The sequence below is a fragment of the Colobus angolensis genome, unplaced genomic scaffold (assembly GCF_000951035.1).
Source record: "Colobus angolensis palliatus isolate OR3802 unplaced genomic scaffold, Cang.pa_1.0 Scaffold9, whole genome shotgun sequence".
NCBI classification, from domain to species: Eukaryota; Metazoa; Chordata; class Mammalia; order Primates; family Cercopithecidae; genus Colobus; species Colobus angolensis.
Genome location: NW_012122931.1, coordinates 3,177,964 through 3,203,162, shown reverse-complemented (window position 1 = coordinate 3,203,162; position 25,199 = coordinate 3,177,964). Strand labels below are relative to the sequence as shown.

The following is a 25,199-nucleotide window of genomic DNA, read 5'->3' as shown; positions in this document are numbered from 1 at the left end:
GTGGCGTCTAATCTAGCTTTCCAGGCGCTAGAGGCCGACCCTTGGCTTCACCTCAGTTTTATGCCCCAAGGGCCCTCTGGCAGGGCAGTCCTGGAGAGGAGCAGAAATGCTGGCGGCTCCATTCCGAGCACATTCCCCTTGACTCTCTCCCCGCTACACTCTCTGAACATAGCATGTGGGAGAGCCCTTGGGAGCAGAAGGTGACAGAGCCACTTTCCCCAGGAGCAGGCAGAGCCAGCGGGGGCAGCCTTCCACGTGTGTTTGCACATGGACATGGATGCACTGTGGCCAGCCAGCCGCTCCTCCCCACCCAAGGAGTCAGCGAGAGGAAGTAGACCCAGATCAGGGTGCTGGGCTTGTGTGCAGGTAGTGTGCACGTGCGGTGTTTTCCCTCCTTCCACAGCCTCTGGTTAACAAGATCCTCTTTCCCTTACAGATCCCCAGACGAGGCCTTGCCTGGAGGTCTTAGTGGCTGTAGCAGTGGGAGTGGCCACTCCCCTTATGCCCTGGAGCGGGCAGCCCATGCCAGTGCTGACCTTCCCGAAGCCTCCAGTAAGAAGGCAGAGAAGGAGGCCAAGTTGGCTACTCCGAGGGCAAGTGAACAGGGAGAGGCCGTGAAACAGTTTGACCTGAACTATGGAAGTAAGTCGTCCTCACATCTTCAGGGGAAGGAACTCAGGTGGAACCAGGGGCCGGGCAGCCCTCGGGCCTCCCGAGTTTGCTTTTGCACTGAGTACCGTAGCTTTTGGGAACAGCTCGGCCAGGCACTGGGCTGGATTCTGGGGCTGTAGAGTTGAGCAGAGTAGGTAGGATTCCCACGGGTGTTGCTCACAGCCTGTTGAATCCCTGTGACACCCTGCGGCTTCTGCGTTTGAAAGAGAGGAAGCCTGGGGCCCAGAGATGTTCGGTGGTGTGTCCAAGGTCACACAGCTGTAGGAGCAGAGCTGGGGTTTAAGCCCTTTGTGTGTTCTCTCAGTCGTGCCCTTGGGCCTCTTTGGTTTGGGATAACAACGTTTTAGATCAGAGGTGGCCTGAGAAAGGTGCAGAAGTGCTGTCCAGGTTTCTGTTGAGCTTGACGCTAGATCTTAGGTGCCTGTTGAATTGGGTTGTTCTTGCCTCCTGGTGAATGGAAAGACTGTTCCTTCTCGTGAAATCTTGGTTCAGGTGCCATCATCGAAAATTGCGGGTCCGGTCCCGGGGAGGATAGTGAGGTGGGTTCTATGGTGGGCGAAGGCTTCATCGAAGTCCTGACCAAGAAGCAGCGCCGCCTGCTGGAGGAAGAGAGAAGAAAGAAGGAGCAGGCCGTGCAGGTGAGGGGTTGGGGGGCGGGGCATGGGGCGGGAGGGCAGGCTGGCTGATGCCCAGGAAACCCAGAGCCAGAGAGTAAGGGAGTTCTCGGTCAAGCTCAAGGTGGCAGAGAGGAAGACAGTATTCAGCAAGCACACATTGCCTCCCCTTGCCTGCTATTACTAAGGCCCTTCTGTCAAAGTAGGACTAGGTGGTGGCATCACTGATGCAGAGGAAGAAACTTGAGTCTGGAAGAGGGTGACTTGTCTAGGGTGATAATAGTGGAAACTCGTCCAAGCCAAGATGCAGACCTCCGTCAGCTCCCGGCTCCTCCTCCCTCCCCACTCCTCATTCGTGAGTGGAATGAGATTTGTCTCCCTGAAGTCACATGGATCATGAACCCTGTACTAAAAGGGAGTGAGGGCTGGACCCACACACAGGTCACGGTCCATTGGCCTTTCAGGTCTTTCCTGGGGGGTGCTTTGCTTGGCATCGCAGTTCTGCTTGAGTTTTTGGGAGATGAGCATCCCACACGTCTCTGGAGCATTTTCAGGTGGTGTGATTTTGGTACCTGGGACACTTATCCTCGGGAGAATTTATCAATCTTTGTGCCTTAAGCTAGACTACAGCACCCTTTCTTCCCCTCAGGTGCCTGTCAAAGGTCGAGGCCTTTCCTCCCGTATTCCTCCTCGATTTGCAAAAAAGCAGAACAACTTATGTCTGGAGCAAGGTGACGTGACCGTGCCTGGCAGCAGCCTGGGCACTGAGATCTGGGAGAGCAGCAGCCAGGGTGAGAGTTGGGGGGTGTGACCCCAGCTGTGGTGCCCAAGGTCACATCACAGACCGGGTTTGTTTCTTGGGGAGAATCCTGCTTTTGAGCTATGAATATAGATGGAGTAGTACCTGTTTGCTGGGTTCCGCTGCTGAGCTAGTGCCGAATGCCATCTGAGCGATTTGCTGCTGCAGCCCCCAAACAGATACACAATTTTCCTTGCCTAAAATCTGATAGAAGAGCAGAGCATTCATTATGTCCAGCCATGTGGAAAAGGATGGCCCCTTGAGCTGAGATCGTGCACTAGTGGGCCTGGCCACCTTTGTCAGTTGTCATTTTCTCCCACTAACTTACGGAAGAGAAGCAAGTGACTGAGAGACCAGCAGCAAGAGTTCAGGAGCTCTCTTCTGTGCTGTGCACCCTTTCTTAACATGGGGAAGGCTCTGGAAACTCCTTCCTGAATGCTCTTCTGGAAAGGCAAACTGAGACCAGAAGAGGGTGTACGTTAGTTTTTAGAAAATTCGTTGCCCTGAAAACTTTTTTTTTTTAAATTCTATATCAAATGTAATTTTTCTGGGCATTTTCCCTTGTAAAATAAAAAGCTATTTTCAAAGAATACGTTCTTCTTGAGGCTTACGTGAGCCAGGAGCCTGCACTATTAGCCCAGAGGGTGCATAGATGAATAAAGTAAGGACATTTGACATTTCACAGCTCGGGCCCATGAGGGGAGCTCGGAGAGGTCACCTAGTGCCAGCTCAGTTTTCTGCAAAGCAGCTGAGGTTTTAGAGGGAAAGGATTTGACTCAGGGGACTCCAGGGTCATGGGACAAGCACCCGAGACACTGAGTTCTGGGCCTTGATTCTTGCACTGTTTCCACATAGCTTGTCCTCCTGTGCTCGGTGAAAACTTTGGTTCTTGTAAACTACAAAATAATATTCGACATGCCCAGTTTTTTGATAAAACAGCAATAACGCTACATTTGGTAGTGACTGAGTGACAGGTGTCATAGTATTGATGTCCAAAAATGCCCAGGCGCCAGATTGGTTGAGCTGCCAGATGTGAGTCAGATGTGACTCTCAGGTGTGAGTCATCATCCCCTTTTGTCAGATCTTTTCCTCCAGAATTCTGCAGGTTCTCATTGGTTCCTCAGACCACGGGTTGTGTCCAAGGATGGCTTCAGAGAGCCCTTGGATATTAAAATAGCATGTGAAAGGATTTTTGTTTTGTTTTGTTGTTTTTTTGTTTTTGTTTTTCAGATGGGGTCTCACTATGTTGCCCAGGCTGGACTTGAACCTCTGAGTTCAAGCAATCCTTCTGTCTTAGCCTCCTGAGTAGCTGGGATTGCAGATATGTGCCCCCACCCCCTGCTAGCATGTCAGCTTTTGCATGCATATCTATTTTTCTGGGCTCAGGATCCAGGGCCACTCAAGAAGTGGTCTGTGAGCTTAAAAAGTTTTAGCAATACCCACTTGGACCTTTCAGAGACTCTGTAGAAGCCACCAACTTTGGCCAGGAGCGGTGGCTCACACCTATAATCCCAGCACTTTGGGAGGCCAAGGCATGAGGATCACTTGAGATCAGGAGTTCAAGACTAGCAACAGAGTGAGACCCTGTCTCTATTGTTTAAAAAAAGAGAAAGAAGGCCAGGCGTGGTGGCTCACACCTGTAATCCCAGCACTTTGGGAGGCCGAGGCGGGCAGATCACAAGGTCAGGAGATAGAGACCATCCTGGTTGACACAGTGAAATCCCGTCTCTACTAAAAATACAAAAATAAAAATAAAAATTAGCCGGACGTGGTGGCAGGCGACTGTAGTCCCAGCTACTTGGGAGGCTGAGGCAGGAGAATCGTGTGAACCTGGAGGGCAGAGCTTGCAGTGAGTGGAGATTGCGCCACTGCACTCCAGCCTGGGCGACAGAGCAAGACTCCGTCTCAAAAAAAAAGAAAGAAAGAAATATATATTTTTAAATTAAAAAAAAAAGAAGCTACCAACTTTTAGAAATAGTGTAAGTGAAAGGAAGCATGAGCATAGCAGAAATAGCAACCGAGAATCCAGATGGGCAGGAGTGAGGGCTCTGCCCTATTCACCCTCTCCCGTAATGAGTGAGATGCTGAGAAACACGTTGGGTGAGGATGCGGAAAGTTGGGTAAGACTGTCAGACCAGCTCTTCCACGTAACAGCTGTTCACTGGGTGTCACAGGTAGGGGGCTGGGGTTGGGGGTGCAGGGGAGGCAGGGGAGTTGGATTTCTGCAAGCTGTGCCTATGCTTGTTCTTTAAGAGTCATAAACTCGTGTTTCTCTAGACGGGTTGCTCTTTGATGCCCTGACTCTGTCTCCCTCCCCTGGCAGCTCTCCCTGTGCAGGCCCCAGCCAACGACTCCTGGAGGAAAGCCGTCACTGCCTTCAGCAGCACCGAGACTGGCTCCACAGAGGTGAGTGTGGCCACTGCCCGCATGCTGCTCCTGGCATGAGTGTGAGCTCACCATCCAGACAGCTGGCTTGCCATGGATCTGTGCATCCAACCCAACCAAGCCCCTGCCACAGCAGCTGAGCTTGGAATTAGGTTGTTTCCATGGGGCCAAGCTCATCAGTGGTTTTCCATCTTGATTTCTGGCCTGTGCGTGGGATGTGCATGAGCAGGAGAAAGAGAAAAGAGGTAACAAGGGAGGACCCAACACTGGGTGGGTAGAGGGATTCAGGGCCTCCTCTGAACTGGCATCAGCGGCCATGTGGTCTAGTGTGGGTCACAAGTGAGATGGGTATGGCAGCCTCGGTCTGGGGCCGCAGAAGATTCTGTGGTCACAAGCTGTATTGGGGTTGGTGTGTTTGGCCACATGTAAGTTGTCAGGCATCCTCAGCAGGGCAGGATCAAGATCAGGACCAGACTTGGCAAGGGGCATGCAGCTGGGGTAGACAAGTCTCTGTGCCACATGCAGTTTTACTCTCTGGATAATCGAGTTGGGAGTTTGAGGCTATAACCCATTTTGTGCTCTGCACAGCAGGGTTTTAAGAGCAGCCAGGGAGATAGTGGCGTTGACTTGAGTGCCGAGTCTCGGGAGTCGTCCGCGACCTCCTCACAGCGCAGCTCTCCGTATGGGACTCTGAAGCCAGAGGAGATGAGCGGGCCCGGCCTGGCGGAACCCAAGGCTGACAGCCACAAGGAGCAGGCCCCAAAGCCATCTGAGCAGAAGGTAACCTGGACGTTCCAGTCACAGTGGCCAGGGCCTGGGTGGAAGGGGCCATCGTCTCGTTCCTCAGTTCCTGTGACAGTAGAAGCCGGAGAGTGTGGTCATTCCCGTCTGTTTTTTTATCCACCCCTCTGCTTTTTTATCAAGGATTCAGAACAAGGCTCTGGACAGAGCAAGGAACACAGACCAGGACCCATCGGCAACGAGCGTTCTCTGAAAAACAGGAAGGGCTCAGAGGGGGCCGAGCGGCTGCAAGGGGCTGTGGTCCCGCCTGTTAACGGGGTAGAGATTCACGTGGACTCCGTGCTGCCTGTGCCACCCATTGAATTTGGAGTCAATCCAAAAGTGAGGCTTTGTTTTCTTGCTTGCTTTTTTTACTTTTTATTTTTGGTACTTGGAGAGGTGGGGGGCTCAGACAGGATTATCTCCTAGAAAGAATAGAAGGACGGGAGCCAAGCACTCTTCCAGCGGCTAGAGTGTTGGTGTGGAGTCCTGCATGTGGCCAGTGCTCTGTTGAGTTGCTTTAAAGATTGCTTCACTGACACCAGACAGGCCAGTGATCTTCCCTGTTTCTGTCAGGCCACCCAAGGGACAGGGGGAAAGGAGTGGAGCTGGCGTCCTGTCTCCTGTGCCATGGGAAGCCTCTGGCCATCTCGCTCATGTGTGGTTCCAGTGAATGCTGCTCAGTGGAGTTTTCGAGTCACGGAAACTGCATCACGTTAACATGTGCCTCTGGGGAATGGAGAGCCAGGAGGATCTCAGTGGGCTGTGTGGCTTTTTTTTTTTTTCCAGGACTCCGATTTCAGCTTGCCACCTGGTTCTGCCTCTGGTCCTGCTGGGAGTCCGGTTGTTAAACTTCAGGATGCCTTGGCCAGTAATGTAAGTCCACACTTCCACTTCTGGCTGCACTCGCTGCTTGGGGCTGGCAGGCCCTGGGCGAAGGAGACAGCACATGTATATCAGGTGACCTGAGCTGGCACGTGACTCAGTTGCTAGCAGCTCCATGTCCTTAAAAGGTGCTTAAATGTTCCTGCCCAGGTTTTGTGACCTTCCAGTGGGGCTCGTATAGTTCCTAAGGTCTGGTTTATTTGGCTGTCTTTGGTTCCATTGTCTCCTCTGTGCCAGGTGCGAGCCCACACTCAGGCTACCTTTTCCGTGGCCAGGGGTAAGGGGCGCACAGATTGAGTAGGAGAGCCCTCCTCAGGAGGCCCCATCTCACCATCCAAGGGTCCCTGCCACCTGCAGTCTGTTGTGATCCAGAAGACCTGGCGCTCCACCGTGGGCTCAGGAGCTGGCAGTTGCATCTGTTGTGGCCACTTGGGGCTGTGGCCGAGGCTGCTGCAGTGACGTCTGGTTCACTGCTCTGTCCTCACCGCCTGCAGGGGTTGGTGCTAGTGCATATGTTGAATGAATGAGTATCATTTGGGCAGCGTTTCCCAGGGGATTCCAAGGAATGTGAGTGCCGTACAATGTTCACAGGTGTTGAATGGGAAAAAATGTGGAAGTGCTGGGCTCAACAAGGTTCTTTACTCTGAGAGTCTGCAGTCTCTATCATGTGTGGATGGACACCGGGGATCTGCAGGAGACGGGAGGCACTGTTGCATTTTCAACCTGTTACCAGAGCCCTCTTTTTCACTGTTTGCTGAGGGGCACAGCCTTCCCTGTCTGGCCCAAGGCGTCTCCAGGCCAGGTGGCAGGTGCCTTCTGAACCAGGTGCTTGCGTGCAGGCAGCCAGTCCGTATTTATACTGCCGGGACATGGCTCTCCTGTCTGGCGGGCACCATGGAGTGTGGATATGGGGGTGGCTCTCTGCAGACTTGTGTGGAGGAAACTGATGGAGGCAGCTATCTCAAGGAGATCAGTCATAGTCTTGGCTGCCATCAGTTTCATCGGGGTGGTCTTGGGTACATGTGGCCAATACTGAAGATGCATTTGGACAATTCATAGATGCTGCTCAGCACTGTAGGTGCTTTTGGGCAAAGCCACGGATGGGTTTGGGCAAGTCATAGACGGCATTTGGACGAGCCTTGAGTGTGTGCAGGCGAGCCGTGGATGGGTTTGGGCAAAGCCGTCTCTGTGCCTGTGTGTGTTCCATGGTTTCTTTTTCCTCCTCTCCAGGCAGGGTTAACACAGAGTATCCCCATCCTGCGGCGGGACCATCACATCCAGAGGGCCATTGGTCTCTCCCCAATGTCCTTCCCCACCGCCGACCTTACTCTGAAGGTAACACCAGCCCTGAGTTGGGTGAGGGCCCACCTAGTACCTTAGCTTACAAAGAGGCAGAAGGGAGGAGTCCCTGAACCCCCGAAAGCTTAGATCGGTGCTGCCCACTGCCATCATGATAGTAATTTTCATCCCTCCCCCACCCTTGCTTCTGAAGATGGAGTCTGCGCGCAAGGCTTGGGAAAACTCCCCCAGTTTGCCGGAGCAGAGCTCTCCAGGCGGCGCTGGCTCAGGCATCCAGCCTCCATCCTCTGTGGGTGCCTCCAGCGGGGTCAACTACAGCTCCTTCGGTGGAGTGTCCATGCCACCCATGCCTGTGGCCTCTGTAGCACCTTCTGCTTCTATGCCAGGTATCTCATCCCCTGAGCCAGGCCTTGGGGTCCTTCTCCATTTATTATCAAGAGAAACGGATTAACAGCCCCGAACGCCACCTCCTGGCCTTGTTTTAAGTAGCAGGTAGAAGTAGCAACTTGTTTTTAGGCCCAGTGGCCATAGCTCCCATGTGCTGCTGGTAATGTGCACGTTCTGCTTTCCCGTGCTGGGAAACAGAACTGGGGGACGACAGCGAGGCACTCCTGCCTACAGCTGAGAGGAGTGAGCAAAGGCTTGGCTTTGAGTCAGACCTGGGTTACGTGCTGGAGCTGTGCTGCCTTGCCTGGTGAGCAGCTCTCACTGAACCACAGCGTCCTCCTCTCTTAAATGAAACGAGGGCAATGACATTGCTCCATGAGGTGGCCACACCCGTGAAGTCAGGTCTTACCTGGAAAGGGCTTTGTATCAACAGAGCCCTTAGTCACTGGTAGCTGTTTTTGTCCTGACTGCTGCCATCCTTGTCATGTGTCGATGCCCCCAAGGGAAAGCGTGGGGGTTTTGAGGGCCCAGCTGCCAGTCTCAGTGATGTAATTCCAATAGATCCTTCTGACCCTCCACTGTGGACTCAATAGCAGGGAGATGAAGAGGACAGTGACTGAGAGACCAAGGCAGCCCTGGTTAAAGTAGAATGGCCCTTCGAGTGTCTGGGGCAGTTGATGAGCGGGAGGTGGGAAGGGTAGGCCAGAGCCCACCTGCCTCCTTCCTCCTCCTAGGTCTGACGCTGCACCTTCCCTGGGTTCCCTGAGGTGCGTGCCAGGCGTGTTGTGAGCAGGCGCGTGCTTCAGGCACATAGGGAACCGAGCAGCCTCTGTACACACGCCCTTGTCCCCACTGACTCTCCTGGGTAGAGCAGACCTGTAGACTTGTCGCCGTCAGGGACATTCAGAGGTAGTGAGGCTTGATCGTCTACCTCCCTTCTGCCGCTCTGTTTCCAGGCAGCCACCTCCCGCCCCTGTACCTGGATGGCCATGTGTTTGCAAGTCAGCCCCGGCTCGTTCCTCAAACGATACCTCAGCAGCAGAGTTACCAACAGGTGACAGCAGCCAGCCAGGTGGCCTGGCTGGGGGTGGTGGGGAGGAGCCAGCGCAAGGCGGAATTGACTTGCTCTATCTGCTCATTGTCTGTCTGGTTTTCCGTCCCCCTCACATGTGGTGACCAGCACCTGGCCCGCCACGGCAGCCAGGAGACATGTGTTAAGTGAATAAACAAGAGACAGGGAAGAGGAGTGGAGTTGGCTGCTCCAGACTCTGCTTAGTTTTCCTTTCTCAAAGTTCTCCCTCCTGTGTCCTAGCCGGGGAATTAGCTAAAATGGAATTTTCTTTGGTGATCAGGTATCCTTCTGATGAAGAGAAGAAAGGCCTAAACTCCCAGGCATGGATGCATTAGAAAGAGGTAGTCTTAGAAATGAGCAGGCGTTGGTTATTTATGCAGGACTGGCATACTTTCTGTGCTGCCAAGGGGTGATTTTTGGAAGTCTCCCCTCTAACGCGGGTACTGGGCCTTTGGGATGGTTCAGCCGCCCCTCAGACCCATGTGCCTGCACAGCCACGACAGTGGACTTCCAGGCAGAATCTGCTCCAAGTGCAGGCTTGCTGATGGAGGACGTGGTCTCTGCTGACCTCTTTAAAAACATGTTCTTAACTGCTGTATTGTTTGGTTTTCGAGATTTTGGTTCTTGCATAACTGGGTCAAACTGCATGTATCTTTGTTTTTGTACGTTGTTAAATTCAGCATTATGTTTCTGGGACTCACCTCTGTTGATGTATGTGCTAGAATCCATTTTTGTTGCTGTATAGAATTCCAGGGTAGGGAGATGCTGCGGTTTGGGGCTGCTACCAGTTTTTCATTATAGGCTTCATCCCAATAGCAAGGGAAGCCCAGGAATGACATGCTGGCATTCGAATTTTGGGCGGTGTTCCAGCAGCCATATGGAGAGGGGCAGGGGAGGTGGGAGGGGAGGAATCACCTGGATGGGCCTTGCGGTTACCTCCACCACCCCATTTTCCTGTTCACAGGCCGCCGCTGCCCAGCAGATCCCTATCTCCCTCCACACATCTCTGCAGGCACAAGCTCAGCTTGGACTGAGGGGTGGGCTTCCTGTGTCCCAGTCCCAGGAGATCTTCAGCTCCTTACAGCCCTTCAGGTGAGCTCATGTACCAGCTTGTGGAGCTGGCAGCTCACAGCCAGGGCCTCAGCCCTGTGTGCAGCCTTTGTCCTGCAGCTGTTTGGTGCTTCTCTGCTTTGGGGCACTGGGGTGGGGGGCGGTGGGGCTTTGCTCTGGATCACTCTTCAGTCCGTTGTTAACTGTGCTCTAGGAGAGGCCTGGGGCGAGCTGATATGTGGCAGGCCTTGTTTTGCTTTTCCATGTCATCTTGCTTCCTTCCCTTGCTCCTTCCTCCTTCTCTCCCCTTGACTCCCTGCCTCCTTGCCACCGCGGGCTGCTCCGTCAGTGTGGCTGCCAGTCACTGTGGCTGATGTCCTGTACCTCATATAGCCTGGATGTGTTCACTTGGTTAATCCAGCAGCATCAGCGCCATCTAAGAGCTTGTTCTCAGGCCCCATCCTGGACCCTCTGAGTCGCGCTCTGGGAGTGGGGCCGGGGATCTGTGTTTTAGCAAGCTCTCTGGGGGATGTCTGAGGGATGGGACGAGACCCGCAGCTGGACTCATCGACCTGATCCCGACCATCTGTCTGACTTTTGCAGATCTCAGGTGTACATGCACCCCAGCCTGTCACCACCCAGCACCATGATCCTCTCTGGGGGCACAGCCTTGAAGCCTCCGTACTCTGCGTTCCCAGGCATGCAGCCCTTGGAGATGGTGAAGCCGCAGTCTGGCTCACCCTACCAGCCCATGAGCGGGAACCAAGCCCTGGTCTATGAGGGCCAGCTCGGCCAGGCTGCCAGCCTGGGTGCCTCCCAGATGTTGGACTCCCAGCTCCCACAGGTCAGGAATTCAGTCACTCCACCCGAAGCCCTAGGCTTCTTTCCTTCACGACCTTGCCTTTTCTTTCCACCCGCCTCAGTGTGTGCTGGCCTATCATGCTGTTCGTTGGTAGCCACCGTGCCCGCTCCTCAGTGTGCAGGAAATCAGCCTCTTCTGAGTAGCCCCATCACTTTTTTTTTCTTTTGGACAGAGTCTGTCGCCTAGGCTGGAGTGCAGTGGTATGATCTCGGCTCACTACAACCTCTGCCTCCCGCATTCGAGCGATGCTCCTGCCTCAGCCTCCTGAGTAGCTGACTACAAGTGTGTGCCATTGCGCCTGGCTAAGTTTTGTATTGGTAGAGATGGGGTTTCACCATGTTGGCCAGGCTGGTCTCGAACTCCTGACCTCAAGTGATCTGCCCGCCTTGGCCTCCCAAAGGGCTGGGATTACAGGCGTGAGCCACCACCCCTGGCCCCTCATCCCCCTCTTTATTCTCAAGACCTGGCTGTCCCCTCAGCACTGCCTGTTCCTGCAGTCCCCAGATGGGGGCTCCTTCCTTTCTCCCTGCCCTTGTGCAGTAGGGTGTGGAATGGGGTAGGCGTCCTGTTTGCATAGTTGTTGATGCTTCTAGACTCTTTCCTTCCTCCCTGAAACCCCAGCTTTAAAGCCCACACTATAGACTGTGCCTGAGAAGCCCCCCACACTGCTATGGTGCCGTCACCACATCCAGCGTCTGCTGTGAAATCTTCTTCTCCGTCGACCTTTGGGCAGCATTTGGCACCTTTGAGGGTCACCCTCTTTGTCTGGCCTGGCTTGCAGTCTGTCTCCACTCTCCTGTTCCAGTTCCTAGTGGTTTTGATGTCTGCAGAGATGACCCTGGGTCTTTGTGCCATGGACCCTGTCCACGCAGTTTGTACCCTCCTCGCCACTGGTGCCCTTGTTCACTTGGGCCCCTGCTCTGTGCAGTCCTCTCTAGGCTTGGCCGCTCCCAGTAGCTGTAGCTCTCGCATAATCTCAACTTTCAGCGTCCCTCTCAGTTGTCACCTCTGGCTTTTTCAACTCCCTCTAGTGACCCAACTCGAAAATTCTTTTTTTCTTTCTTTCTTTCTTTTCTTTTTTTTTTTTTTTTTTGAGATGGAGTTTCTCTCTATCACCCAGACTGGAGTGCAGTGGCACAGTCTCGGCTCACTGCAACCTCTGTCTCCTGGGTTCAAGTGATTCTCGTGCCTCAGCCTCCCGAGTAGGTGAGATTACAGGTGCCCACCACCCACCAACTAATTTTTGTATATTTAGTAGAGATGGGGTTTCATCATGTCAGCCAGGCTGGTCTCGAACTCCTGACCTCAAGTGATCCACCCACTTTGGCCTCTCAAAGTGCTGGGATTACAGGTGTGAGCCACCACGCCCAGTCTCCACCACCCACATTTTTGTCATTCACCCACTTGGCTTGGCTTCTTCCTCCCCATCAGCAGGTCCGTTGAGCCACATGGCCTTTGCATTTCATCCAAGCTGTGGCTCTGAGCCAACCCTCACCCTCCTAGCAGTTTTTCAGACTTGCATCTTGCCCCTCGCTGCCTCCCATCCGTGACCTCCCTTTTTGTGTCACCCAGGAAACAGAAGCAGTGACAGTCTCCAAACCCCTGTGGCTACATCCCTGCCTGGGTGCTGGGTGCTGCCTGGGGCCCTGGGGGGCCCCGCCCCAGCAACTCTCCCTCTCATGCATCAGATGGCCCTTCCTGTCAGTACACAGATGAGTTGCAGTGCTGACCCCGTAATCCCGCCCCCCACACCCTTGAACCACATTCTTCACCCAGTTACCAGGCGGTCACTCCTGGCTTTCTTGCTGCCTTAGACCTCCTCCTGAGTCTCCTTTGCTGTCCCCTCTCCTTCCCAGTCCGTAACGGGTGACATGACCCTGGGCCCTGCTTTGGGCATCTTTGAAGAGTCATGGCTCTAAATTCCTCCATCTTCTCCTCACTCCCAAATGGACATCTTCAGCTCAGATCTGTCCCTGGAATTGAATCTGAAATCCAGTGGACTTTCCAGCATCTCTGCTGTGGTGTCTCATGACATCTCAAGACTCATCGTATCCAAAACTCGATGTTCCTCCCCGTCCTTCTGCTCGTCCAGTCCACGTCCTCTTTGGCTCCCTGCTCCCCTCCCCGCACCCAACCCTTCAGCGGCCTGTCAGCTCTGGCTTTAGAAGCATTCAGAATCCAGCTGTGTCTCATCCCCTCCACCCCGCTCCACGCTGTCCAGCTCCTGCAGGGGCTCCTACCTGGCCTCCCGGCAAGTCAGATCATACCCCAAGTCAGCACTCTAAATGGCAGCATCCTGCACCATGTTGGTGCTCCAAGGAGGAGCATGGTGTTTTGCGGCTCTGGCCACTGCAAGTCTCAGTGATGTAATTCCAATAGATCCTTCTGACCCTCCACTGTGGACTCAATAACACGGAGATGAAGAGGACAGTGACTGAGAGACCAAACGTGGCCCTGCCCTGCTACCCCATTGTGTCCCCCTGTCCTTAAGAGTCTCCAAGCCCACATCTCCCCCTCGCCTATCTTCTTCTAGTTAGTTAGGCCCTGCAGCCACCCTGTTCTCCTGTCACAGCATGCTTCAAAGGACCCCCACAGCCCAGAATCCAGCCCAGTCTTGTTTTTACCACCACTTGATGCAAAACAGTGAAAGTCTTGAATGTTTGTGCTGTACAGAGGAATGCAGAGATACACGTCTGGTGTAGCTTTCATCTTTTGGGATTTGGCTTGGCCATTACTTCTGACTTTCCTCACTCGTCCTCTCCTTGCCCACCCCGCCCCGTGTGCACACACAGATCCTGTGCCGCTTTGCACCCTGAGTGTCCTGCAGCTGTGTCCAGCATGTGACATGCCACCCTGGCAGTGTGCAGGCCCATGTCGGACAGGGCCCTGCCGCTTCCCCAGCACCTCGTATGCTTTTAGCAAGCACTTGCCGGACAAAGGCAGAAAGGGCCGAAGATAGACGCAGCCCTTAGCAGAGATGTGATGAGAAAGATAGACGCAGCCCTTAGCAGAGATGTGGATGAGACGCACGTAACGCTGTTAGCTCCTGTGCCTGCAGCCAGCTTCGTCTTGCCCATTTTCTCACCACCTGCTCCATTCCAGCAAGAAGACGTGCCCCTGCCATGGAAGGTGTGAAATCCTGGGCAATGTCTCCCGTGCTGCAGTAGGAATCAGAGCGTGTCCTGCTGTGTGCAGGCTTTGCTTTAGTTCCTCTGAAGTGTATGAATTTGAAGTACATGTGCAGTCGCTCTTTGGTGCGTGTTTGGGGTTTCTCCGTAGCATCGGTCGGTCCCCCTCCTGACTGTCGTTGTCACCCAACAGCTGACCATGCCACTGCCTCGGTACGGCTCTGGGCAGCAACCGCTGATCCTGCCCCAGTCCATTCAGCTGCCGCCTGGGCAGAGCCTCTCTGTTGGGGCCCCCCGAAGGATTCCTCCGCCCGGGTCCCAGCCACCAGTCCTGAACACCAGCAGAGAGGTAAGGGGACCCATCTGTCTCTGATCCTAGGGAGGGGGCCTTGTGTCACCAGCCTTTTCTAGCAAGCTAAGTACTCCTGTGTGGTAGAAAGAGCCAGTGGTTTGGGTGTGTGCAGGACTGTCAGGGCAGAAAGGAAGGTGACCGTGTGTGGGGCCATCACACATGCAGGTCCTGGGAACTCTGAAGGTGTCAAGGGCTGAGGGCCAGGAATCAGCATTCCTCCCCGGCTCCCCAGGAGGCCCTGCTATGGACGGCCATGCTTCATTGGCTCTCTCACCTCACTTTAAAAAGAACAAAATATTGTGATGGTTCTTGCTTTCTAAGAAGCAGCCCTCTTGAGTCTGGCTTGGAGGGGAGGGGCTTGCAGATTCCTCTAGAACAGGGGTCCCCAGCCCCTGGGCTGCAGAGCTGTCCTGGTCTGTGGGAAAATTGTCTTCCATGAAACTGGGCCCTGGTGCCAAAAACCACTGCTCTAGAACATGCCTCCCTGGGAATTCCCACGGCCCTCACCGCCTCTGCCCTGGGTTGTTCAGTGAGTCTGTGTGGTCCAGCTGTGTCCAGGGCCTCAAATGACAACTTGTTGCTGCTTGGTCTCTCTAGCCCTCTCAGATGGAGATGAAAGGCTTCCACTTTGCCGACAGTAAACAGAATGTCCCTTCAGGAGGCCCCGTGCCATCGCCACAGACCTACAGGTAAAACCACTCCCTGGGGACTGTGTGCTATGAGCTGAGCAGTTGCCAGAGCCGTGGCCCGGTGGCTCAGAAGAATCTGTGGGCCTGGGGAGAGCCACCAGAGACCTGGTCCCTCTGTGGGCCACGTGTCACTGTGGTGTTTCGGCACTGGGGTGCACTTGTGTTGCAGTTAAACGTGGGGGAGTGAGGAATCAGGAGAGTGGTTTTGGCTTTAATCGTTGTAATAAGATGCTCTGGATTGGGGAGCTTCCTGGAAAGGTAGGAAAAGGAACGGCTGACATTTAGTAGGCGTCAGGACTGACGTGACTTCCTATGAGATCCTAAAACAGGACCCACTGGCCACAGGGCTGCATCCTGGCAAGGGGAGAAGCATGGCCTTTCCTAGCGTCTCTTTCCTCGGACTTGCCCTATGACCCCTGCCAGGGGACTTTTTATTGCTGGGCTTGTGGGGCCATTCCTTCCACACTACAAACCAGCACTCTCTTTTTGCTTCTTTTGTGTCTGTCTCCTCCTCCAGCAACTGTCTCAGGGTCCCCTTAGCTGGATACTCAGGTGGCTCTGTCGGATGCCGGCGAGAGCCTCTGGTCCATTGCCTTTTCTGCCCGTGCTGGTGTGTGAAGGCAGCATGCTCTGGCCCTGGGCTCCGAGGGCTTGTACAGTCCACCCTTGTTACATGTGGGAGAGTCCTGAGACCCCTTTGTGTTTATAAATGAGTGAAACAGACCTGCCTGACCCATGGTGCCCTGTGAGGTTAATACCATCAGGTGCCACAAAGTGTCCCCATGACTACACAGGTACTTGCAGACCCGAGGAGCGCTCTGGAAGCCGGGCCCCCATGGTCTGCAAGTTGCTCTGGCTGCGCCCCCTCTGCCCCGCTGCCCTTTGCCTGTCTTCCGTCACGGCATTCCACTCTTGTACCTTCATTTCCAGAGAAAGGGGTTTTTGTGAATTTTCCTCCCATTCTTTCTTTTCTGTTCTTATTTTCACTCTCCTGGCTTCATTTATTTCTGTTTTTAGTACATTTTGTTTTCCTACCATGTCTATCATATAGACCAAAACATCAGGACTGTGTGAAAAAGATAGCTGGACAGTAGCGACCATGGAGCAGAACCGGAAGGAGGAAGGCAGCTGCAGGTCTCAGCAGATGCTGTCCTGCTGCTGCCACAAGCAGATTCCAGAAGCCTCTGGCTACAGAGCCTTCCTCAAAAAGGCAAAAGCCAGAGAACAGAGCCTCACAGGACAAGAGTCGCCTGTGTCTATATAGTTGTAGGAATGAACGGCAGCAGATTATTCTTTGGAGCATATTTAGACAGTGGAAGCCTTAAACTAGTAGCTTTGTTTCTATGGTGTTTTAGGGGGGTTGGGGAATTGCTATAATTGTGTAAAGCAGTGTTTCCCAAAGTGTTCTGGAAATAGAGCCGCTGAGATGTGCGCTGCAAAAACAAGGGTTCCCTGGTCAGGTCCTTGGGGGAGTGCTGTCCCCTGGGTGGCCTGCTGGGGAGGTGTTCACCACACAGAGGCTGAGCGGCCCTAGGTTGAGAGTCCTGTTGAACTCCGCACACGGCACTTAGGCTTTTTGACCGCAGACTTGTTTTCCACGTAGCACCTAATCAACATCCCTGGGAACTAACTAGTGGTCAGTGGGACACATTTAGAAGTATGTTCTACATTTTGGTTCCTCCACCCCTTCTTCTAAAAAGTTAAGACTAGAACAATACTCGGCACAGTTCTGGCTCAGTGTCAGGCTTCTAGGCCTTTCGTCTGGGGCACTGCATCATGTTGGTCCAGACCCTGAGACAGCCAGTGTCGCTTTCTGCACAGCAGGACAGCTGTTCCCACCTGTACAGGGCCTCGGCCTCCGTCTCTTGTGGTGCGTCTCCTTGAGCTCTGTCCTGGAGGTGCTGGGGTGGTCAGTGACGGCCACCCCCTCACCCTTCTGCGTTCTGGGCTGTCTTAGGTCTATGGTGGTTTTCCATCCCACGGACCGTCCCGAGCACGCGCCTCTGGCCACAGGCCCTTCCTTCCTTGTGCCTCCTCCGTGTGCTAGGCTTTGACTCCATTTCTGTGGTGACACGTTGTGTATTCTCAACCCCTGCCTTTGGTTTTTTCAGGCCTAGCTCTGCTAGCCCCAGTGGGAAGCCCTCTGGATCAGCAGTTAACATGGGCTCTGTGCAGGGACACTACGTGCAACAGGTAGAAGATGGCTTTCCAGACCCTTCAGCCCTGGACACTTAGGCCTGTCTCCAAGCGCCAAAAGAGAAGGGACTGTCCAACCTATCTGAGCGCTCCTTGTCTAAAGAGAGCCATGCCCTAGCGGTTAGAGCACGGAACCAGGAGCTGGGCCGTCCGCGTCCCTCCTGGCGAAGGCATTTCTCCTCTTGACGGGCGTCTGGATCCTTCCTTGTCCTGCAGAGAAGGGAGGATGCCGATTCCTCTGAGGAGGTGGTGCTGGAAGGTGGACCAGCCCTGGCAGGTCGGGGCTGAGGTGCCCTGGGAGACTCGGTTAGGTTTGGGGGTCGGCTCTAGGAGCCCGGGTGCGCGCGCTGGTTCTAGTCAGTGGTGTGTCTCGTTTTTGTCTTGGCTGGGTGGGAGCACAGGTGAAGTTAATTTTACCCATATAATGAAAAGGACATCGCAGTGTATTTTCCTGCAGGCACTATTCTCTTCTCTGTTCTCTAAAACATGCTGAGGCTCAGAGCTTAGGCCCCTCAGACCTGGGTTTTGAATCAGTCACTGTGCCTGGCTGGTAGAGGTGGGCAGTGATTGCTCTCATTGGTTCCCTTGGGGGTCATGAGAGTTGTGTGGAATGAGCTTCTAAAGCTTTCTTCCAGAGGTCAGACCTGGTGGGGGGCAGATGCGCTGACTGCTCTGTGACTTCCCCACCCACTCCGTGTAGAGCCACAGACCAGGGGAGCCCTGACTAGGAATGGGGCCCCAGGAAAAGGTTACAGAGTGGGAGTGGTAAGGGGTTTGGCTGAATCACGGCCAGAGATCTGTGGGGGCCAAGTCTGCCTAGGGCCCCAGCACACAGTCGGGGGCTCCGAGACGTGCAGGGGGCACTTGGATCTACTCGAAGGGGCTTTTTTGCCTGCGGGGCAGGAGGTGCACTGATTTGAAAAGGTTCTTCCAGTTGGCCTTGGGACCAGAACTGCTTCCGCCCTGGGATGTGCCATGGCGGAATTCTTTGTGGAGGGCCCGGTGTCTTCCTGCCTCTCCGAATCACTGCACTCGGGGCTCATGGGGAGGGAGCAGAGAGGGCACTCGCGCCACTTTCCTTACTAGGAGGAGGGTTTCTAAGTCTGGTCCTTCAGCCAAGGGACGGACGACTTAAGGGAGCTTTCCCTGCAACTCAGGAGCAGGAAGGGAGTGGTGGGAACTGTGTGTCCAAACACACTTCAGCACCAGGGTCACTTTGTTTTTCCCATTCATCTGTCCAAAGGCAAAACAACGAGTGGATGAGAAACCCAGCCTGGGAGCCGTGAAGCTGCAGGAGGCCCCCTCGGCTGCCTCCCAGATGAAGCGAACCGGAGCGATCAAGCCTCGGGCTGTCAAAGTGGAGGAGAGTAAGGCCTGATGGTGCCTGGCTGCCACCTCACCTCGCCCCACTGGGGATGGTGCCGCCATGCGGCCTTGACATAGCCGACACTCGGGAGCCTCACCAGATCCACCGTCCAAATGCCTGGCCCGGACTGAGAGACCTCCCTCCTCTCCACTCCCGAAAGCTCCGTTGTCAACCAGCTTGCACCCGTGGTTATATGGCATTGACCCGCTTGCTTTGATATGAAACAAAAAAGCAAACGACACCTTCATCCCATCTGCTCCCACCGTGACCGTGGAGTGACGCCTCCCGTGCAGTGCAGATCCGCCCTCCCTGCCTCCTCCCTGTCCTGCCGCACAGCCAGGGCGCCTTCTCAGCAGTGCTTCCGGCCCAGCCGCCCATTCCTAGGCACAGTGGTTTGGCAGCAGGGTCATTTTACTTTGAGGCTTTTTGTTTTAAAATATAGCCAAGGTTTTTACAAAGGGGAAAGGAAAAGAAAACAGAAACGCAAGCTCCCTGTGTATAGCTGAACTTTTATATGTTTCTCGCCAGCCCCTCCCCCCCTCCCATCTCTAGCCTCTGTCCTGTTTAATTTGATACGTCACTGCAGTACCTTAAGAGGTGACTCTTAAGAATGCATCCCCTCCTGATTCCTCAGCTGGTTCATCTTTGAGGTTATTTGCAAAAAGAAATGGAGGTTCTCGAGGGCACCCGTCGCGAGCACTCTGGTGCCTGGCTCCCTGCCTGGGAAGCAGTGGGGTGCGCAGAGCAGCAGGCAGGTGGCGGCGGGGGGAGTCACACTTGGGTTCCAGCTTCTGGCCTGATGAGCCCAGGGTGCCTACAGGCAGCCCATGAAGTTGATGACGGTTTTAGCATGAGAATCACACAGGGTCCCTGTCCTGAGCTCCTCTAAAGCCAGTGGATGTGCTGAGCACTAGAGACCAATCATGGAGATGGCTGCTGGTGGCTCCCAGGTTGGCCCAGATGGGATGAGCTGAGACACCACAGGCCCATCCCAGACCCCGTGGGCTCTACTTCTGGGGCTCCATACCCTGCCCCTCAGGGGCGCTGTTTTTCACGCACTTCTTTCCTTGAAGCCTTCTGTAACCTGTTGTTTTCCTTCCTTCCTCTTCTGGAGCCTGCTGCTTTCTCTGGACCCGTCTCCACCTCCCACACAGCTAGTTCATCGTGAACACCACTTGGTGGCGGAGGAGTGGACCTGCGTGTGGTCCCCACGTGAGGCTGCTGGGAGTTTGTCCTGTTCCTCCTTTGCTTCACTCCCAGCAGTAGACCCAGGTTGTCAGGACAGGAGGGCCTGAGCTAAGCAGCAGGCATCTGTCTCATTTGTCTTCAGATGGCCGGGGCTGGGGGGGCAGGGTGAGGCTGGGTGGAGGGCTGACCAAGGTCCAGTGGGCCTGCGCAGTCTCTGCAGGGGCAGCTTCTCCAGCCAGAGGCTTGTGTGAGCCATCGTGTGCTGGGCTTGTGGTTTTTAAATAAGAAACAAGGAAATCACTCTAGATTCTGTCATTCCGAGGAAAGGGAAGGGGACAGTTCAAGTTTCTTAGCTGTTCTTGGGGGTCATTGAGCGTCTACCTGCTCTTCCAGAGGAGGCCAGCTCAGAACACGGTGAGGAGAGGGCTGGGGATGCACCCCCCCAGAGGCTGCCCTCGGCGTCTCACGGGTGCAGGACAGCGCTCGGGCTTGGGCTTTAAGCTCTGTGTCTAGTGTAGAACATGGGGAAGGAGCATCTTAGGAACTGCTAAAGTAACTTCTTACTGCTCTCACAATTCTAAGGAAGTGGGAGAACGGCCTCCTACAAACAGCGCCCACCCCAGAGCTGCCTGGGAAGGAGCAGTTTTACTGAAAGCTGCTTTACTGTTCACCTGCATCTTTCAGCAGCTCCCCTCCTGCCCTCCCCTGGTCTTTTCCCTCTTCGTCCCGAGTCTTTACGCTTGAGTCCTTTCCCCAGGGGCTGTCCACCTGACAGTTCGGGCATTCCCTACCTGAGCTGCGTGTCTGCTTTTCCTTCTCCCACTGCAAGCGGCTGCTTGTGGGGCCTGGGATGAGCCCTCTTTGTCCCTATCCGCCCCCCTTGCCAAGCCATTCCTGGGTGAGTCCAGGCCTGCGGGAGCCACACATTCATCTCCACCTGGACACTTGAGCCACATGGCGAGACCCCTCCCACCTGACACGGTGGTGCGTGTGATCTGTCGAAAGAAAAAGCTTCCCGGATGCTGTTAAAAAGATAGACCCTTCAGGTGAACCTGGCATCAGACCCACAGTACTTGCTGTTTGAGAAAAAATAAAAACAAAAAGGTCACCTGTTCTCCAGCCCTTTTCTCTTACCCGGTATTTCCTTCCTTCCTTCTCCCTGACCCCAAATAAAAAAACAAAAAACACTAGAATTTATTTATATGTATTGATGTTGTAGGTCTAGATGGAAAAAAAAGAAGTAAATGTTTCACTGCTCTATTTATATATAATGTCTGAATTAATTCTGTGCAGGAAAGGCCAGGAAATTGCATGTGAAGTTCGGTGCAGTCACCACCTCTGTGTGACCTGAGCTGCAGTCTCTTCGCTGAGATGCAGATTTTAAATGAGACTGGGGGCTGAGGGCAGGCCTCAGGCCTCCCAGCGCCCCAACCCCTCCTTGGTCTGATTAAATGCAGGTCTTAGTGCAGAGACGTTTTAAGGTGCAATATATCTCTTCCGTTCACGTGGTTTTAGAGCCAAGCTCAAGGTAGTAGGACGTAGGGTCTTATTTTGTTTTCAAACCCCCACCTTCAGAGCGCAGATACATGCAGAGGCTTCTGCCAGGATACCACGGGGCCTTGGTAGGAACAGGTGGAGACCAGCACTTGCCTTTTCTGCTGCTGAGTGGGGGGTCAGAACCCACTCACTTTTGCCTGCTAAAGTTGCCCTCCTCCCAATGCTGGCAGCTCTGCCTTTGCCATTGGGGGTGCGGCGCATTGCTCAGCAACCAGTGGCCTTGCGGTGGTATTTGTCCACTGTCCGCTAGAGTGGGATGAAGTCCAGAGTGTGGGTGTGCATCTGAAATGCTCATCCACCCACTGGGGACTTCAATGCCAGCTGCATTCGGTGTGATTTTCTTAACTGTTGGCTTCTCCCCCCAGTTTTTTTTTTTTTTTTTTTTTAACATTTGTATTGTTTTCAAACTTGGAATTCATAGACACTCTGGCTCTAGGTTCCTTAAGGGGGAAAACAAAGGATGACTTTATTTCACACTCGAGAAAATCAGTTCAGTTCCAAAGCTGTGGTCCTTCCAGCCACTTCTAGGGACACTGGGGTACATTGTTAAACATTGACATCAGTGCTCTCCAGCTGAGCTGTCACCCTCCTATCTTCTGGATCTGCCTTCCGGATGGTCAGTGACGCCTTCTGGAAGCTGAGCGCACACAGGTGCACGGCCATGCTGTGGCCTGGCCTGCTGCGGCAGCATGGCAGCTCTGGTGGAGCCTTCTCCCTTGCCATTTGGTTCCTCTCTGCCAAGTAGCTGCAGGCTGCCCCTCAAATCTTCATTTGTCCCTTTTCACTTCCTGCAGAGCAAGCCTAGGTTAGAGGGTCTGCTGGAAATGGCCTTTGAAGACCAAGGATACCAGAGTGTGTGTGCTCTGTCATATTCTGCGATGAATGGGAAACGCAGGCTTCCAGAAAGTCAGCTCTCTTCGGAAATGTGACGGACCTAAGCAGGAAGTCATCCAGGACGGGAGTGGCTCGGTGTTGGAGATGGACGCTGTTGCCCAGCCATGCTCCACCAGGGCCACCAGTGTATATCTGGCTGGTGGTCTTCGGGCACGTGAGACCTTCTTCATCACTGTCTCCACCCCAGTTGGTGACCTCCAGGATGGTAGTGGCACCCCCAGAGCCCCATCTTCAGCATGTTCTGGAGCCTCGGAGTGGAAATTCCTGCTAAGGCTCTGTGTGGACGCCTTTCTCCCATGATCTAAAGGGGACACTGTACTCTTAAGCTTTTGACCTCATGCCTTGTGTAGTAAAAAAGGATTTGGGGGTTTTTTGTTCGGTTCCTGAGAGGGTTGTGTTTTGTTTTGTTTCCTTTTGTTTATGTTTCGGCCTTTCCTCTTTGTCTTTCCATGTAGACCAGATATTTGAAAGGGCAGACGATGGCTAGAGGTGTAAGTGCAGCTTGTTTAGACGTTATTTCGGGAAACTTACCTTGGATGGGAAATGGAATCGCGGATTCACCAGGCCGGTGCTGGCACACTCAAACCCTCGCCCTTTCCCTCCGGTTCAGTACCTATTGTTTCTCCTTTCAAATATGTGATTGTACTAGCTCTTTCCATATGAAAGAATTCTCCTTATTTAAATAAAAAAAAGTTAAAAAAGATAAAGCTGAACATGCTTTCTCAGGTGGTACATCCCTCTTTTCTTGGTAATTTGACCAGAGAGAACTACAGATCAAAGAGTTCTAATTTTACAGAGTTCACATGGAAATTAGGAGTGGCACGGCCGAAATGCCTTAACAGAAGCTGTATGGGTAGAGAAGGGATTGAAACCCGTGGTTAAGAAGCATCTTCCAAATGCGGCAGCACCAACCACTCTCCACTCTCTTCCTACGGATGGCATCTGGCTGTGTGCAGTGCCTGCCTGTGGCCCCATCATTTGCCATGAGAAATGAGCTGGTCAGAGGAGGTAAGCATTTGATGTGGTGTGTGGTGGTGTCACTTCCAGCAGTGCTTTTGCAGGAAGTGGGTGGAGGAGGATTATGCTGTGCTTTGGGGTGGGGAAGGAGCAAGCCACCCAGGCCTGCGGCAGCGAAGAATAGAAGGTAAGAATGAGTTGAGGCAGCAGTTCTCAGTTTTGCCATTGCCTTACTGTGTGACCTGGGGAAAAAGTCAGTCTCCTTAATCATAAAATGCAGATGGTAATAGTATCAACCTCATGGGGTAGTGCGGATTCCAGGTCACCAGTAGCTTTTAGCTTAGTGCTTAGAACCAGCTAAGAAAACTTACAAATTACCTCCAAGAAAGAAAACACTTTCCGCGAGAAACACCAATCCCTCAACTTCCTTCTAAGCCTTTTGACTGTGGAAGAGAGTTGGGGACCTGGGCACAGGCATCTCGGCTTTAACCAGCCACACTCGCTGCCCTGATTCACTGCTCCCTAGGGACAGGTGGCTCAGAAAATCTCAAAAGGACACGGGCCCTGAAGGAGGCTAGTCCTGAGGTTGGGGACTTGCAAGATGGAGGCTGTCAGTCCTGAGGCACCACCACTGTTAGCATGGCATGAACCAAAGCTCAACAGCCCAGCCCCACTCCCTCCTGGGGCCCAGGGAACCTTCCCTGCCCACCGTAAACACAGTTTGCCTGCAGGCTCTGGCCACAAACACAGGCGAGCCCCAGCTCCTTCCCTCTCTCCGGGATCTTGGGTGAGTCACATAACCCCTCAAGGGTAAGCCATGAAGAAGTAACCACTCAGTTCTCAACTGGTGTCATCTAATGCTATGTTGACCAACATGGAAAAAAAAATCTTGCAGACAGCCAAGAACCGTAATTAAGGTTATTAAACCTGTAGTGTGTCCTTTTGGTCTGTATAAATTAACGTACAAATAGACCAGGAGATCAAGAAGTGAGGCTGAAAAGAGTTATCCATCAGCCTGGTTGCGTTGCTGTCAGTTACCCTGCTCTGGGTGCAGACTGTTCCAGGGAAAACATGGGAAGGGGTGCATTCACCCAACCAAAAGTACCATGTCTGCCCCAAAGCAGGCCTTTGGGAAGGCTCTTGACCCCTGAGCACAGGGGGCTGGAGAGGCTGATGGAGGAGGAGGAGCCCTGGGAAGGGAGGAAGAAGCCTCCAGTCTTCTGCCATGGAGTTTAGGGGAGATGCCCCCACTGGAGCCTCTGATGGTCTTGCAGCCCCTACTGGAGCCTCTGATGGTCTTGCAGCCCCCACTCATGTCCGGGGTTTTTTTGGTTTGGTTTTTTGTTTTGAGACAGGGTCTCTGTAGTCCAGGCTGGAGTGCAGTGGACTACACTTGCCTTTTCTGCTGCTGAGTGGGGGGTCAGAACCCACTCACTTTTGCCTGCTAAAGTTGCCCTCCTCCCAGTGCTGGCAGCTCTGCCTTTGCCACTGGGGGTGCGGCGCATTGCTCAGCAACCAGTGGCCTTGCGGTGGTATTTGTAGAGAAACCCCGTCTCTACTAAAAATACAAAAATTAACCGGGCGTGGTGGCGGGCGCCTTTAATCTCAGCTACTGGGGAGGCTGAGGCAGGAGAATCGCTTGAACCCGGGAAGCGGAGGTTTTGGTGAGCCGAGATAGCGCCATTGCACTCCAGCCTGGGCAACAAGAGCGAAACTCCGTCTCAAAAAAAAGAACTAGGAGCAAACTGGCGCGCCAGGCAGAACGCCGTTGTGCAGACGCAGATTTAAGATCTCCACGCCAGATGGAGTGAAAAAGCAAGGAGCGGAAGATGGGTGGGAGCCCACTGCGCTTTTAAAAAGCTGCATGTCTGCTTAGAGTACACAGAAATCCTGGCGCACAAAGCAGTAGCACCCGAGGGAGGCGAACTCCCGCGTTTCACACCTGCTTCTCCCTCGGGCCCAGAGCTCTCGCCCGCTGCGCACGCGCATCACCCTCGCCCAGTGCGCACGCGCGCTGCTACCCGTCGGACCCCCGCAGGCGCGGTGAATCGAACGTCGAGCAGGGCG

General features: G+C 53.9%; 1 protein-coding gene across 1 annotated transcript in view; it reads left to right on the top strand.

Annotated features, from left to right (window-relative positions):
- Positions 1-22,875, top strand: part of PRRC2B (proline-rich coiled-coil 2B) — a 72,182-nt gene extending 49,307 nt beyond the window's left edge. Inside the window, exons 16-31 of the mRNA XM_011931185.1 lie at positions 437-642; positions 1,165-1,310; positions 1,936-2,077; positions 4,409-4,491; positions 5,059-5,250; positions 5,395-5,592; positions 6,040-6,126; positions 7,366-7,470; positions 7,628-7,820; positions 8,778-8,875; positions 9,858-9,985; positions 10,547-10,787; positions 14,127-14,282; positions 14,883-14,974; positions 17,086-17,167; positions 18,414-22,875. Of these exons, the coding sequence (XP_011786575.1) occupies positions 437-642; positions 1,165-1,310; positions 1,936-2,077; positions 4,409-4,491; positions 5,059-5,250; positions 5,395-5,592; positions 6,040-6,126; positions 7,366-7,470; positions 7,628-7,820; positions 8,778-8,875; positions 9,858-9,985; positions 10,547-10,787; positions 14,127-14,282; positions 14,883-14,974; positions 17,086-17,167; positions 18,414-18,548 (2,284 nt within the window). The 3' untranslated portion in view covers positions 18,549-22,875. The remainder of the gene's footprint in view (positions 1-436; positions 643-1,164; positions 1,311-1,935; positions 2,078-4,408; positions 4,492-5,058; positions 5,251-5,394; positions 5,593-6,039; positions 6,127-7,365; positions 7,471-7,627; positions 7,821-8,777; positions 8,876-9,857; positions 9,986-10,546; positions 10,788-14,126; positions 14,283-14,882; positions 14,975-17,085; positions 17,168-18,413) is intronic.
- The last annotated feature ends 2,324 nt before the right edge of the window (positions 22,876-25,199 follow it).